The sequence below is a fragment of the Hemitrygon akajei genome, chromosome 6 (genome assembly GCF_048418815.1).
Source record: "Hemitrygon akajei chromosome 6, sHemAka1.3, whole genome shotgun sequence".
Taxonomy (NCBI): Eukaryota; Metazoa; Chordata; class Chondrichthyes; order Myliobatiformes; family Dasyatidae; genus Hemitrygon; species Hemitrygon akajei.
Window position 1 is genome coordinate 64,313,408 of NC_133129.1, and position 17,576 is coordinate 64,330,983.

At 42.0% G+C, this 17,576-nt stretch overlaps 1 protein-coding gene across 1 annotated transcript in view; it reads left to right on the forward strand.

Annotated features, from left to right (window-relative positions):
• Positions 1-17,576, forward strand: part of pgm5 (phosphoglucomutase 5) — a 185,593-nt gene that overhangs the window by 131,691 nt on the left and 36,326 nt on the right. The window contains exon 8 of the mRNA XM_073048482.1: positions 14,173-14,308. Coding sequence (XP_072904583.1) covers positions 14,173-14,308 — 136 coding nt within the window. The remainder of the gene's footprint in view (positions 1-14,172; positions 14,309-17,576) is intronic.

Genomic DNA, 17,576 nt, shown 5'->3' on the forward strand with positions numbered 1-17,576 from the left:
AAAGAGCTGGACTCCAGAAGTGAAGTGAGAGAACTGCCCTTGATATCAAGTCAGTATTTGATTGAGAATGATGTTAACGAGCCCCAGCTAAACTGGACTCAGTGGGAATGAGGCAGAAAGCCCTCTTCTAATTGGAGTTATACGTAGCGCAAAGAAAGATAGATACGGTGATTGGAGGGCAATCACCTCAGCCGCAGGACATCTCTTCAGTGTCCTCCAGTAGTGCTGTACTCTCATAGTGAAGCATTGACATGTCTGCCAGCCTGGATGAAGTGCTGAAGTCTGTGGACTGGGATTCCAACTCACAACCTTCTGACTCAGAGGGGAGTGTTAACGTAGAGCCATCGCAATGTTGAATGTGTACAGTAAAGCTGAACTCTAGCAGTGCAGATCTATGCTGAGCTCATGACAAAGAATAGATCTGTGTATAGAATTGCTCCACTGGTGTCAGCTCTCTTGAGGCTGTGTCAGTTTTTACAAGTTATCTCGATTGACATGTATACAGAAGCATCTGGAACAGATTGGTTGTCATAGGAATGCATCAGCTGGAAGAGACCACTCAGTCTGTGGCATTTATACCACAATGCAAATAGAATATTGTTATCTCTGTCTCACCTTTATTAGTTGCTGTAATTTGTTATTTTACTGTAAAAGCAGCATTTCAAAATATGCAGTTAAAGAGGAGTCATTGCTCAGCATTGCCATAATTGCATGAGACGAAAGCTGTTGATCCAGATTGTGCTGAGTAGGCCCTGCTGCCCACATACCCTTCCCCATTCCCTGTTTCTCCAGAACTTGCCCTCCCTGATCCTATAGTCACCCATATTGGCCAAAGCCATCTTTGAACAGGATGATGAGGACCCACAGAGCACATGGACCTCAGATGATGTACATATTTCAGATCTCCAAAACTTCCAGAAGGTGTTGACAACTGGCAAAGCAATATGCTCCCATCTTTCCTCTCTGTTAAAGATTCCCAGTGGTTCTGAATAACTTTGATTAGAAATGAAATAAGTTAAAATGAATCAAATTTTAAAAAGCAGAAATTGTTACAAACATTGAAGCAAATGCAAATAATTACAATCATTAGCTGACTGTATCCTTCTCTATCTTCACTGCAGCTGTACAAGAGCCATTGAAGTGAGCACTTAAGTCTGGTACAGGCTCTTGTGCTGCACCACCACAAACCCGCTGGCAGTGTTCAGCCTTCTGGGGTTTGGGGAAGAATCCAAAGGTGCACAGGAACTCACAAGAACATGAGATATAGGAGCAGAATTAGACCATTTGGCCTATTGAGTCTGCCCTGCCATTCAGCCATAGCTGATTTTTTTTCTCAATCCCTTTCACCTGCCTTCATCCTGTAACCCTACCTCCTTTGCCAATCAAGAACCTATCAATCTCCACCATAAATACACCCCGTGAATTGGCCTCTACAGCCATCTGTGGTAATGAATTCCACAGATTTACTGCCCTCTAGCTAAATACATCCCTCCTCACTTTCTTTCTGAATGGTTGTCCCTTTGTTCTGTTCCCTTGGATCCTAGGTTCCCCTACTAACAGAATCATCCTATTCACGTCCACTCTATCAAGGCCCTTCAGTATTCAGTAATAGCAAAGCCAGATCATCTAGTCATGGTTTTACTGCTAAAACATGGTCATGATCTTCCTTCCACATTAATGCATGGGACACGAATATTATGATTAGTTCAAGGGCCTTCAAAAGTCAACACATTGCTTGAGTCAAACAGGTCAAAGTAGAGAAGAATGGTTGTATTACAAATCCCAATATTTCTTAATCATGGATTTATCAGCTGATTGGAAATTCACCTGGTGGACAAGCTTGCAGCTCTAGTTCAATAGATCACATTTTCTAGTTCAGCAGTGAATCTCTGTTTTTTTAATGCATATTTCTTTGATAATGACTTGCATTTATGTTCTGCCTTTGACATAGTGAAGTATACAAAGGCACATCCTAGACACATTATGAGGCATGAGATGTTAGTATAAGTGACCAAATGATCAGTCAAAAATGGAGGTTTTAAGGAGCATCTATAAGAAAGAATAGACAAGAGTGGAGAGGTGTTTAGAGGGAATTCCAAAGCTTAGGGGAAGCAAAGGCTGCCAATAGTTGGACACTTAAAATCAAGGTTGGCCAATCAGCAGAATTAAATGATTCGGGTGTTCTGAATTCATTTAAAATATCCATTTACCAGAACTTTAACAAACTGTTCTTGCTTCCTTTCACCAGGCAGAGCCTCTGTTAGAATCATTACACATGTCTAAAAGTTTTTAATATAAATATTTGCGAGGTGGTGCTTATTGGCAGCATCAATTTTGTGGATTTTGATGCCTCCCTGGCAGCATGAAGTTACTTCTGGAGTGCCTCACAAAATCATTCTTCGCCTATAAAAGGATGCCTCTTAACGATGCACAGTTTCTCTGAAAATGTTGCAGGCTTTCTGCCAGCTGTTTGGTGGAACAGTTGAAAAACTCTTCCATTTTAGTCAGAGCACTCTCAGCTTGTTGGCTTTGCAAACATTAATTGCCTAAGGCCATGAGGAATTCTGTAGCACCCAATCAGCAGCGACTAATGAGGAAGAAGTAAATAGTGAACAAACTGAACTACAAGCAGCCAATGTTGAATGTAATTTGAAAGAGGAAACAACATTCCTCCAATTGACCTCACAGCAGATATTTTTCGCAATCCCATTCACCCCTCTTCTTCCTGTAACTCTACCCCCTTGTCAATCAATAGCCTACCATTCTCTGCCTTAACTACATCCGTGAACTGGCCTCAACAGCCGTCAGTAGCAATGAATTCCACAGATATACTAACCTCTGCCTGAAGACGTCCTTCCTCACCTCAGTTCTAAATGGATGTTCTCTTGGATCCTAGGCTCTCCTACTAATGGTAAAATCCTCTCCACATCCACTCTATCCAGGCCTTTCAGTATTCAGTAATAGCAAAGCCAGATTATCTTTCCTTTCAGTTAGTCCTGCTGAAGGGTCTCAGCCCGAAACGTCGACAGTGCTTCTCCCTGTAGATGCTGCCTGGCCTGCTGTGTTCCACCAGCATTTTGTGTGTGTCATCTGTAGTATCTTGTCATGGCTTTGCGGATTTTGCCTCACCTCTAAGTCCCTAAAATAGCTTCTGCCCTTCAATCAAACTTCATCAAATTCACCCTCCATCTCTTGTGAATCCGCAATATACCACTGTACAAATAGAAATTTCCCCCATGAATGCCAGGTTGCTGCTTTTGGGTTTTGTGAACAATTTCAATTATCCCAATCTACATCTGTAAAATAAAAATGAAAATACTTTCAATACAAGACCGTCACTCATAAGTCCAACAAGAAATTCAGTCCTGTAGGGAGTAGTTGAACACCTTGTAGAGAAACATCTCGGGGAACATAAGAACTTAAGAAAAAAGGACCATATATAGCTCACCAGGCCCATCGAGCCTACCCCACCATTCAATATACTCATGGCTGATTTATGTTGCCGTTAATTCAGCTTATGTGATGCTTCTCTATAACTCAATTCCTTGATTTTTCAAATGCTTATCTATTATTATCCTAACCATTTTGAATGATCTGGCTTCCACCACTCTCTGATGAAAAGAATTCCCAAGATTCACTATCCTATGAGAGAAGACATTTCTAAGCAATGCAGTTTTAAATGATCAACACCCCCCCCCACTGTATTTTGTAACTCTGTTCACTCGTTCGTGATTGTCCCAATATGCAAATACCTCAGCATCCACTCTGTCAAGTTCTTTTAGGATCTTATATGTTTGAATAAGTTCAGCCATCATTCTTCTAAATTCCATGGAATACAGACTCAAATGGTCCAGCCTCCACTATTGACTTAACAATCTTTTCATCCCAAGATTTAGCCTAGTAAATCTCCTTTGGACTGCCTCAATGCCACTAAGCTGGATGAGGAGATAACCAGCTCAAGAAATTCAGAGCAAATGACTTACTATGTGCTGTAACATAAATATGATATCTGCCCCAAGTATATGTGTTAGGAACTCAGTACATCCATGGCCGGGTTATGGAACTTCTACCAACAAATTGAATCCAGACAATTTTTTTTATGCATGCGCTTTCCCTTTCACATAGAAACCAACAATTCCCTCCTTCTATTTAAAAGAATTACTTGTCTCGGCCTCCAATATGCTGTACTGGAAATTATGCTTATGGGTTTTCCCTTTAGGGGAGAAACAAGTTTAATCAAACTTGTTGGAGCACGAATTCAAACGTCTGCCCAAAAATAGTAGTCTTCTTGGGAAGCTATTTGATTTACTGGTAAATCTTTGCTCTGAGCGCATTCCAAAAGATAGCACTGTGATAATGACTGTATCATCTTAAATATTACGTCATTAGCTTTTTATTTGTCACATATACACCAAAACATCAAACATACAGTGAACTGCAATGTTTTGCAGCGACGTGCAACATAGTCCAAGAATATGCTGGGGGCAGCCGTCAAGTTTTGCCCTGCTTCTGGTGCCCACAACTTTCTAAGCCTAACTTGTCTGTCTTTGGAATGTGGGGGAAACTGGAGCATCCAGAGGAAATCAATGCAGTCATGAGGAGACCATACAAACATCTGACAGACATTGGCGTGAATTGAACTTTGTTCACTGGCACTGTAGAGCATTATGCTAACCATTACGCTACCGTGCATCTCTGCTCTTTAGTGATAAATATTCAGCCAGGAAACTGGACATTGGGAATAAAACTCTTCCTCCGCTTCGGAATAATACCATGGGATATCTTGTGTCCATCAGAGAGTGTAGACTCTCTGTTTAGGAAGAATCCATCTCTCTTGGCAGGAAGATAAATATCTTGCAACATAGATTAAGCTGGCTCGCAGAATATTTGACGAGAAATGAGAAGGAAATGTCTTCACCAAAGAGTCATGGAGGCCATGAAGTCGAAGGGTCATACAACACAGAAACAGGACCTTCTGACCATGTGATCCAAGATGCCCATAAAAGCTAGACCCAGTTACTTTCATTAAGCTCATATATTCCTCTAAACTTCTATCCATATACCTGTCTAAGTATCTTTTAAATGTTGTAATTGTGGTCACTTCCTTTGGAAGCTTGTTCCATTTACCCATCACGTTCTGAGTGAAAAGGGTTCCCCTTGGGTCCATTCTAAAACTTTCACTTCTCACCTTTAAATCTATGTCTTCTAATTCAGACTCCTCTACCCTGAGAAAAAGACTGTGACCACACACCTTATCTATGCTACCAAGATTTCATATACCTCTATAAGGTCATCTCGCAGTCTTTTGAGCTCCAAGGAGAAAAGGTCACAGCTTATCCAGTCTCTCTTTACAACTCAAGCTCTCTAGTCCTGATAACATCTCGTCAATCTTTTTGGAAAGCAGGCTTTCCAACTTAATAACATTCTTCCTTTAGCTGGGAGACCAAAACTGCATGCACCACTCCAAGTATGGTCTGGAATTTATTGTCTGACAGGACATATACAAAGGATGGGCAAATTATCTTAAAGGGAAATAATGAGAGACTAGGCTTGTATCTTTGAGTAATAAGAGGGGATTGATTAAAACTAAGATGCTGAATGGCATTAGTAGGGTATATGGGCAGAAACGTTTCCTCTTGTGGGAAAATCTACAACTAGAGAATGTTGTTTAGAAGTGCTTGAAACAGAGATGTGGCACTTTATTTCTCTCAGGTGTCATGAGTCTTTGGAATACCCTTCCTCAAAATATGGTAGAATCAGGGACTTGGCATATTTTTAAGATGGAGATACATACACTCAGTGGCCACATTATTAGGTACCTCCTGTTCATAATTAAGTGGTCACTGAGTGTATGTTCATGGTCTTCTGCTGCTGTAGCCCATCCACTTCAAGGTTCGATATGTTGTGCTTTCACAGATGCTACTCTGCACGTCACTGTTGTAACACATGGTTATATGAGCTACTGTCACCTTCCTGTCAGCTTGAACCAATCTAGCCACTGTCCTCTGACCTCTCTCATTAACAAGGCATTTTCACCCACATAACTGCCACTCACTGAATATTTTTTGTTTTTCACACCATTCACAGTAAACTCTAGAGACTGTTGTATGTGAAAATCCCAGGAGATCAGCAGTTTCTGAGATAGTCAAACCACCCCGTCTGGCACCAACAATCATTCCATGATCAATGTCACTTAGGTTACATTTCTTCCCCATTTTAATGTTTGGTCAAAACAAGAACTGAACCTCTTGACCATGTCTGCATGCTTTTATGCATTGAGTTTCTGGAACATGATTGGCTGATTAGATATTTGCATTAATGAGCAGGTGGACAGGTGACCAGGCCACTAAGAGTGGATTCTTAATCAGCAGGGTTACTGGTGAAGGCAGGAATGCAGAACTGAGATTACAATCATACCAGTCTAGATTATATGAAGGGGAGAAGTTTAAACAATTGAGTTTCCTATTCCAACACCTAATTCTTATGTAAGGCATGTAAATAACAGTTGAAACAGAAGTACTCACCATACAGAATCATTAAGTAATGCAGCAAGGACACCAGCCCTTTGACCAAACTCACCCATGCCAACAATGATGTCCATCTGAAGAAGTCCTTTTTGCCTGCATTTGGCCAGTATCCCACCAAAGATTTCCTGTGCATGTGTCCTTTTCAAATATCTTTTGAATGTTGTTGTTATCACTTTCTCTGACAGCTCATTCCATATACGCACCCTCCCCCCACCGCGTGAAGAAGTTACTCATCCGGTCCGTTCCAGATCTTGTGTTCCACATCCATAGATCCCCCCAAGTTGCTGCACAAGTTGATAGGATTGTCTGAAGGCGTATAGTGTGTTGGCCTTCGTTAGTCAGGGGACTGCATTCAAGAGCCGTGAGGTAATGTTTTAGCTCTCTAAGGTCCTGGTTGGGTCACATTTGGAATATTGTATACCGTTCTGGTCCCCTCATTATAGGAAAGACACGAAAGCTTTAGAGAGGGTGCAGAGGAGATTTACCAGGATGCTGCCTGGACTAGAGAACAGGTCTTATAAAGACAGGTTGAGCAAGCTGGGGTTTTTCTGTTTGGAGCAAAGGAGGATGGGAGGTGACTTTTTTTAAGATGATTGGAAGAAAGTGTAGAGGGTGGGGGAATGTTTGAAGTAAGTTCTTTCCACAGAGGGTGGTGGTATGTGGAATGTCCTGCCAGGTGTGGTGGTAGATAGATACATTAGGAATATTTTAGATAGACACATGGATGATAGAAAAATAGAGGACTATGTACGAGGGAAGGGTTAGACAGATCAGAGAGTAGGTTAAAGGTTAGCACAACATCGTCGGCTGAAGGGCCTGTACCGTGCTGTATATTCTATGCGGTATGTTAATTCTTACACCTCTCACCTTAAACCTATGCCCTCTAGTTTTTGATGCTGCTATCCCTGGTGTGCATTCTGCCTGTCTATACCTATCATGATTTTATACCCCTCTATAACATCACTTATCAGACTCCTATGCTCCAAGGAATGAAGTCCTGAGCAGTTCAACCTTCCCCTACAACTCAGGCAGCAACATTCTCGTCAATCTTCTCAGAATCAGAATCAGATTTATTATCACGAGCATATGACATGGAATTTGTTGTTTTGTGGCTGCAAAAATATAAAAATCTATGAATTACAAGAATAAATAGTGCAAAAATAAAGATAACAAGGTAGGGATCATAGGTTCATGGGCCTAATCAGAATCTAATGACAAAGTGGGAGGTGTTCCTAAATCATTGAGTGTGGGTCTTCAGGCTCCTGTACCTCCTCCCTGATAGTAATAACAAGAAGAGTACGTGTTCCAGATAGGCTGCTGTTGTGACATCATTCCTGTAAGCCTCTTCATCACTATCTGAGATTCTACCAGCAGCAGTGGTGAATTCTTTCCAGACTGACCTTTGCACTCCAACCATATTGAAGGTACGTGATTGTGGCAAGCATATAAAACAAAAGCTAGAGACTGGCGAAAATCTCAAAAGGCTTGGCAGGTATTGACCTGATGTGGCTTGAACGTTCCATTAAAGACAGCTTCTGACAATGAAACACTCCTGTGGTCTCAACTCTAGAATGAAGACTTGAATCCACATCACCACTCTTCACTGAAGCTGCTTTATCATTTGTACCATTAATTGACAAAATCAGAACGTTACCAAAATGTCTGTTTTTAACTTTCCGTGGTGAGAATTAAAATCAGAGCAGTAGGACACATTAGATAACATTTTCACTTAGGTTTTCCATGGAAAATCCAACTGCCTATAATTGGCACTCAATTGAATAAAAACATTTACACCTTGACTCTATACCCTCAAGTAAGCTAGATGCAACCTGATTGGCAAGGACTTTGGTGAGTAGCACGAACCTTCTTGGGAAGCAATTTGATCTGCTGGCAAATCTTTGCACTGAAACATGGCAACTAACTAGAGCACATTCCAAAACAGGAGAACTCCCATGCAATTGGTATGACAGTCAGTGAAGCCCAGCTTCCAACTGTCAGGCTGTCCACCACCTTAAACCTCTCCTAAGAAATTTCAAAGTCCTTTAAAAAAAATAAGCATACTACTATAATTATATTATAGATAATAAAAATTCAAAATTAACTATATTAAATTTAAAAATATAAAAGGTCTCAATTACGTCTCTGACTCCCAGCCAATATTCTCCTTTTGAATAAGTGGAGTTTCTGAGCCTGAAGAGAATGGAAGCAGAAGGAAATAGATGTTAAGCACATTAAGGATTCTAACTGTTGCCAGCTCATTATCTAAAGGGGGACCGTGGACTTCATGCTCCAGTTTGTTATTGTCATAGGCATACAGGAAAACTCTGATCTGAACTCTCCACTACCTTGCAACTATACCCACTCACGGGGGAGGCTTCGGGAGGAAACCCCAAGAGGAAAAAGGAGGAGCTGGAGTCCCTAAGAGAGTCCTATGTTGAGTTCAACACTGACTGGCAACTCCTGCAACGCTTCTGGTGCCAAACCCTATCAGTCTCTGCCATTCTTTGGGATTCATCAGTTGTGTGGAGAGGGGGAGCTTTTGCTACATGGGAAGCAGCTTGCTCTCCATATCGTGCTGCCTAGGCTTGCACATCTAGACAGTTAAGATGGTTGACCCTGAACAAAGTCATGGAAGTGAACTTTTTTGCAGCAGCAGCACACTAAGTTACAAGAAATGACAGACGTGTTAACATAAGCAAATTAAGATAAGTGCTATACAGTATAACCTACTTGTGTGTTAAAGTGACCATAAATAATGGTATGAGCTGTTACTTACACTGTACAATTTCTCTTATGAAACAGAACTTGCAGTACAGACCCCAGCCCATCTGCTTCACATCAACTTCTACCCACACTTCAGTTTCCCCATGTCTCTTCTCCCACATTTATAGCCAGCTTCCCTGTATCAATGCTGAGTCCTGCTTCAACTATTCCCTGTGGAAATAAGTTCCACCTTCCCATTCCACTCTGTGGAAAAAAGTTTCTTCCAAATTGCCCATTGGATTTATCAGTGGCTATTAGATATTAATGGCTGTTGGATTTGATCTACTGCACTATCTTTCCCATGTGCACTTCTCAAACCCCACCATCACATCACCATGAAATCTTCCTGGGAGACCCCCAAAGTCCTTTTAGACTTTCCTGCTGATTATAAACTCTTAGTTCTGGCATCACCTTTGTGATTTTTTGCACCTTTTCCAATATCTTTATATTCATTTATTCAATATTATAGAGTACAGAGGGGTAGTAGGGTGGAGATCCACCTCTACCAAAGGACGTGTAGGGTGCTCCTTCCCTCCGCTAGCCTGCAGGTCACCCTTGGGCAAGATGTACCATCTGCTTAGCCCTTGATCAGGGCCATGAGAGCAGGTGGTAGGTGGTTGTATGAGTGGCTGATGCACATCACAATTCCTGTTTATGCAACCACTGATGCCAGGCAGACAATCTCAGAAGAGTATTGATAATGGCTGGGGTCACCCATCTTGTAAAGACACTGCCCAGAAGAAGGCAATAGCAAACTGCTTCTGTAGAAAAATCTGCCGAGAGCAATCATGGTCATTGCCTGTGACTGTGCATGACATACGACACGGCACATAACAAACGAACAATAGAGCCCAGAGTGTTTTCAGCACACACCAGTGCATATGATTTTATTTCATTACCACCCTGCCATGGACCCACTGGAACCCCATGGAGTTTTCTTTTATTTCCAAGTTTACCTGAAATTAAGCAGATAATCAAAACCAATGACCCAAATGAGAAGCAGGGAGCATTCTCTATATTACACCATATTTAAGCTCCCATCAGCAATGGATGCAGAAGGCATTAACGCCTGCTGTGAATTGTGCATATCCCTGACACTGATTTAGCCCAGCCAGTTGATACAAAGCTGTTTCTGCAGTACACAAAGCTGTCTTCTATTAAAGGGAGTTCATCCTATTACAATCTCGGTGCTGGAAGGAATTATTCTGCTTCATTTAAATTCAATCCATATTCCCTTGGACTTTCTGACCAAAAGTCTCTATCTCTGTTCATTTCCCTTCATCCGTAAGTCCAGGGAATGATAAACATGTAGCAGCTCAAAAGGAGGTGGAGGATCTCAGCAGGTCAGGCGGCATCTGTGGAGGGAAATGAACAGTCAACGTATTATGTTGAGACCCTTCAATAGCTGGTGGGTGATAGGCCAGTAAGGGAGGGGGCAGAGTGGGAATGATGTAAGAAGCTGAGATAAAGGTCTGAAGAAGATGGAAACTAATCGGAGAGCACAGTGGACCATAGGATAAAGGGAAGGAGGTGAGGTGTGGAACCAATGGAGGAATGAGTAGGTGAGGCCGAGGAAGGGAAAGAGATAGCATGATGGGGAAACAGTGAGGTCAGGACATCAAACAAAGAAGAAGCAGAGGGGAGTGGTTACCAGAATCTAGAGAAATCAAGATTCACTCTGTTAGGTTGGAGATGACCAAGGCAAAATATAAGATGCTGCTCCTCTAATCTGTATCTAATCTCAACTTGGCAGTGGAGGGGGCCATGAGCAGACATGCTGGTGTTAGAATGGGAAGTGGAATTAAAATGGCTGTCTATGGGAAGATTCCGGCAGGTATTGTGGATGGAGTGAAGGTGCTCGAAGAAGCAGTCTCCCAGTCTGCGTGGGATCTCACCGATGTAGATGAGACTGCACCAGGAACACTAGATACAATAAATGACAATTATGGAATCTCTTGTGGATGACTGCCCCACCCTGGAACAATTGTTTAGGACAGGGGTTCCCAACCTTTATTGTGCCATAGACCCCTACCATTAACCAAGGGATCTGCGGACCCCAGGTTGAGAACTCCTGGTTTAGGCCCTGTTTGATGACCATTACATGTTTACATGTTTTGTTTCTCTGCTCTTTCTTCTCTCCACCCCCCTCCCCACTTTTGAAATCGGCCATGTAGTCTGGTTTGGCTTCAGTGGTGATGGCACCTCTTGTTTCTGACCTTTCCCTTTGTTTGAAGGTTTCTATCAGCCACTTTCATTGGGTCGCACTTTTACTCCTGATTCAAGAGTCAAGTCCCGTCTGATTGGTTGACACTCCAGTGCAACACTAGTGCTCTGGTGCACTGACAATGGTGTTCTCCTTCAGATACCGCTTCATTTATTATTTATTATTTTTTACTTAGTGATACAGTGTGGAATAGGCCCTAACTTAATCATCGGGACAATTTACAATGACCAGTTACCCTATCCAGTACGTATCTGGACTGCGGGAGGAAACCAGAGGACACAGACAAAACCCACACATTCCATATGCAGGACTCTTTACAGAACGACGCCAGCATTGAACTCCACACTCTGGAACTCCCCAGGCTGCAATAGCATTGTGCTAACCACTATACTACAGTGGCTAACCCAAGCCCTCTCTGCTTTCTCATGTGAATATTAAAGAAATTCCATTGCCCTCTTCTTCAAAGAACAGTGGGGTTTGCCCCACTCAGTCCTTCAACCAATAACACCAAGATTAGCAGATACCTCCCACAGGTAAACCAATTTAGAACTGCTGCCAATGCTCATTTGCCCACACTGGCCCTAAGCCTGGAAATGCCTTGAATTTATCATTTTCACATGTTTTCAGATTGTTTCCCCTCCCTCTCTCAGCCTTACTAACCTCTCAGAAGACTGTGCTTCTCTAATTCTCCACTTTCTTTCCCTCTACTATTCGTACTCCTTGGCTACCAAGACTCAAATATTTGAAACATTTTTCTTAAGTCTTTCCCTCCTCATGTCCCTCTTTCCTCCTTTAAGATAGTCTTTAAATCCTGTGCCTCTGACCAAGCTAAGCCTGGCTGGATGTTTCCTTTAATGGTAGGGTATTAAGTTTTCACTGATAACGATTGTGTGATTTTTTTCCACATTATAGTTCTTGTGTTAATCAAAGTGATATGGATGTGGTTGGTTGAAGCCAATTTTACAGCAGAGGGTCCATTATTCAAGTTATTTTCACAGAGAGACTGGGAGCCAAAGCTGGTTGCAGATTTACGTTCACACAGTGGACTGATTGTGGCCACACAGCTCCCTACTGCACCATGTGACTCCACCAGAATAGAAAGTCATTAGCTGGTTCAAGAATTGCAGCTGAACTGTGATACAACAATGATGTGAGTACAAAATAAAAGGAAAGTCACAGGGAACCAATTTATGTTCTGACTGACAGACCAAAGCTGATTTTTAGTGCCTACTCTTGGTCAGAATCATGGAACTTTACAATAGAGGAGGGCATTTGGTTCATAGTTTCCATGCCAACTATAATGGAACTTTTATATTATTCCCATTTCTGACTCCCTGTCTGCAGCCCACTGTTTACAACTCTTTATGTGCACTTTATAGATCCCTGGAGAGTCTCTTCCTCCACTGGTCCGACTCACACAACTTTCAAAGATAGAAATAACCATAAAATAGGTTGATGGAAGTTGGCATTTCCCTTAAAGGCTGGTGTCAAGCAAAATGACAGAGGTCATGTTGCAGCTCAGTTTCACCCTGTCTGGATTATATGATCTGCAAAACTCTGGCCACTCTCTGGAGAAAGTTTCACCCTGTCTGAGTTATATATTTCTGTGTCCCTGTTACCATGGCTCTTGAACAGACCTCTAGTACAATAAAATGGACTCCAGGCCTCACAATCTACTTCATCATGTTCTCACACTTTATTGTTTATCTGCACTGAATTTTTTCAGTTACTCTTATACTATATTCTACATTGTTATTGCTTTACCTCATTGTACCTCAATTCACTGTGTAATGAGTTGATCTGTATGAACAATATGCAAAATAATCTTTTCACTGTATCTCAGTACATGTGACAATAATAAACCAATACCAAAAAGATGCTTGGAGTATGAAATAAGGCAGAAAATGCTGGGAAAACTGAGTAGGTGGCATCTGTGGAAAGAGAAAGAGTTCACTTTTAGGTCTGAGTCCTTCATGAAATCTGGAAGGGATTGGAGGGAATTAGTAGAGATTCAGCAGAGTGGTAGTGGACTCAAAGTGTTGAAGTTCAAAGCCAAGTAATTCACTGAATATTGAAGATTAAGAGAAAACTGGTCAGGGTGATGTATACAGTACATGCTGGTCAGTTATTGTCACATGTACTGAGATGTAGTGAAATGCTATCGTCTGCATGCCATCCAGGCAAATCGTGCCGTGTATAGGTACATCAAGGTAGTGAAAATTAAACAGAATGCAGAGAGGTGCTACAGCTTAGGAAAGAGTGAAGTGCCTCTAAACAAGTAAAGTGCCATGCTCATGACCCCGAGTTTATCTTTTAGTGTACGAGGGGTGGGGTCCAGATTCTCATAACTGCAGGATAGATGCTATCCTTGAGTGTGGTCGTATGTGTTTCCGTGTTTTTGTATCTTCTGCTTAACTGTCGTGTGATATTTGTCACCAGCATCTCCTTCCCCAACACAGTATGCACCCACTGTATGTGTTCCATCCCTGTGCTCCCCCCTCTTCTGATATCCCCCGTTCTAAGTTGGCCTCCCTGTCTTTGAGACTATGACTTTTCAAAAATCTTCTTCTGAGTCTCCTGGCTGTGTGTGACTCTGCACCATGTGCACTAGAAGGCCAGCTCAGGAAAACACCCTGTAAATTATTTTGTCTGTCACAGGGTCCGACCACATTCGAGAGAAAGACGGTCTCTGGGCCGTCCTTGCATGGCTGTCCATCATTGCAGCTCGTAAGCAGAGCGTAGAGGACATACTGAAGGATCACTGGGCAAGGTTCGGTCGGAATTACTACTGCAGGTGAGAGTGGTGTCTGTTCTGGAAATATCCATCTACATTTGGACCTTTTGCTTATGAAGTCAGAGCCAATGAATATTAACTAGACTCACGGCTGAATTTTATTTTTAAAGAGATTCTCCTTGGTTCATATCACAAAACATCAACCCATTACGGCACGAAGCGTAGTGCTGTAACTTACCCCATTGTCCAGTACTCACCTACTGCTCCCCCAGTACTCCAATATTACATTGGCTACTGTCTTCATGATCACAGTTTAAAAAAAAATTAAACACAAAATTAAAAACTTGCATTTTCATATCACTCTCCCAAGTTATCCTAAATGTCTAGAAGTGTAGAAGAGGTGGCTGCCGATAACGCCAACGCAATGGGCTGATACTGGTTGAGAGATAAATGCTCACATCCCAGAAGAGATCTGATGTCTTCAAACAGTGCCGTCCATTCTTTCCTATCAGCTTTGTTTTAAAGTCTAACCCGAAAGGTGCCCCCTCCCACCCCCCCCCACCCCCCCCCACCCAGATGGTTATGTTCCAGTTCATGATGGTACCATCAACAATGCTGGACTGTAGACCAGACTTCCTGAATATAAACAGAGGCACCTCCCCATCTGTTGGTCCACAGCTCAAGGGAGTTCTTCTCCCACTCTTTCCCCCCTCATCCTGTGACTCTATTTTTTTTGTCCCTAATGGTAGTATCCAAAATATTCATTAGAATCCCAAACCTTGAGCCAACATGAACACCCACACTGCCATCAGCACCCAGCAGTCTCCTGCTGGCCCGACCTGGGAGTGGCCTCTGATGAGTTCCCATCAAAAGTGTTGTCAGACCAGCAGTGTTCATTGTTGGCAGGCCCCCAACAAGTCTGGCCTTCAGCTCAATGAATTCTACAGTTAGGGTAACTCAGAGACAGGCCATTTGACGTCAGTGATAGTTGTCAATAGTCAGGAATCACAGACCCATTTCATCACTGAACATGCACCTGGTTCAAAGATAAAGAGCTTACATTTCTATAGTATCTTTCATGATGTCAAGTCATCCCAACGTTCTTTACAGCTAATGGTCATTGAAAGGAATTGAAATACTGCAACCAATTTATGTGCATAGAACATAGAACAGGACAGCACAGGAACAGGCTGTTCGGCCCACAATGTTGTGCTGAACCAGCTAAAAAGCAAACCAAAAACACCCAGTCACAAATCCCTCCTTCCTCAACCATGTCCATATCCCTCCATCTTCCTTACATCCATGTGCCTATCCAAACGTCTCTTAAAAGCCTCTAATGTATTTGCCTCTGCCACCATACCAGGCAGCACATTCCAGGCATCCACATCTCTCTGAGGAAAAAACTTAACCCTCACATCCCCTTTGAAACTACCCCCTCTCACCTTCAATGCATGCTCTCTGGTACAGAAAACTTCTCTATCAGTAATTCACCAATGGTTACATCACCTGATTTTTGAAATATTGGTTGAGTCCAAAAACCTCTGAGATCTGAACTTTTTTCGAGCATTGACATGACGTCACTAATGAAAAATTTCACAAGGTGTAGGGAAGGTTTCTGGGTGATGAGCATGTCTCTGCGTACCACAGACAGTTCTGAGAAGTGACCTCACGTATGTAATGCATAGAAGTTAATGAAAAATAGAAAAACACTGCATAAACTGATAAATGAAGATCTTGATTGTTACTGAAAGAGTGGCTTTGTCAGCATCACTGTGAACATATTTTGCTTAACTCTTCGCTGATCATGAAACAAGTCAAGATATATCACAATGAACCAAAAGTTGAAGGTAATTGTGAATATTAGAAACATAGAAAACCTACTGCACAATACAGGCCCTTCGGCCCACAAGGTTGTGCCGAACATGTCCCTACCCTGTAAATTACTAGGCTTACCTATAGCCCTCTATTTTTCTAAGCTGCATGTACCTATCTAAAAGTCTCTTAAAAGACCCTATCGTATCCACCTCCACCACTGTTGCCGGCAGCCCATTCCACGCACTCACCACTCTCTGAGTAAAAAACTTACTCCTGACATCTCCTCTGTACCTACTCCCCAGCACCTTAAACCTGTGTCCTCTTGTGGCAACCATTTCAGCCCTGGGAAAAAGCCTCTGACTATCCACACGATTCCTTGTTGCAGAAATTTAAGAAAAGGCATGGCATTAATTTTTTTTTTATTTAAATTTTCAAGATAAAGCACCTACTGAGCAGAAAAATTCACTTATGAGTTTGTGAAGATCGTCACTGATGAAAATATAACATCAGAACAAGTCTACAGTGCTGATTGTTTGTATATCTTACATAAAACCAAACAAAAATAAAACACGAATACAGTGTACTTTTTAATCAAAACACGGCATCGTAGGTGGAGACTGAAAGCCTGCCGTTGTTTGCTGTTGTACAACAGCCATTTCAGGTATTCTCCCAATGCCACCCTGCTGCTTTTCTTACCCTGCACACATTATACTTTCATGATATGAATGGTATGTAATTTTTTTTACTGTTAAGTACATACGTGTGATGAAGAAAAAGACTGCTTACCAGTAGCACGTAAATGCAGAGTTGGTCATGATGTCAATCCCAAGATATCTCATTATATATTCCAAACTCCAAAACACATCTGGCCCCAAGCATTTTGGATTATGGGTAACCAACCTCTGTTGGACAGATGGAGATAAGTCCTCGCTTTTCACTATCCTCCCACAAGCAGATCTTCCTATTCCGTTCCCTGTGCAGCCAGTTCCACATTGCCACCATTATCGGAGTTAAGAAGCTTCTCTTGGAATTATTTGTGGAATTTTCTACACCAATAGTCCTCATGGATTTATGCCTTCTATACCCAGCCCATCAAACCCTTTCCAAATATTAAAGACCTCTACCTCTGTGTTTTTCTTTGCAAAAGAAAGACCCACCCTGTTCAAACTTAACTGACAGGAATAATTTTACACCTCTGATCTAATTCTTTTTTATTTGTATCATCTCTTCCGCTTCTCCGTCCTTTTCATAAAATGGCTGGAACAGTGGTCTAAATAGAAGGGCTCAGGACCCAGCTAGTGTTCATTGTCATGGAGCAGGTGATGGTGAGTCACCAGCCTGTACTGCAGTAATCCATCTGGGTGAAGGTGCCCAGAATTCTTTACATTTAACTGATCACACTACTTTTCACTTCTGTGCCTCTAGTAATGAGTCCCAGTGACTCATTTGTTATTTTGATGCATTGTTTATGTTTTACCTTATGCTGCTACTTTTTGCTGAGTCCTCTATACCC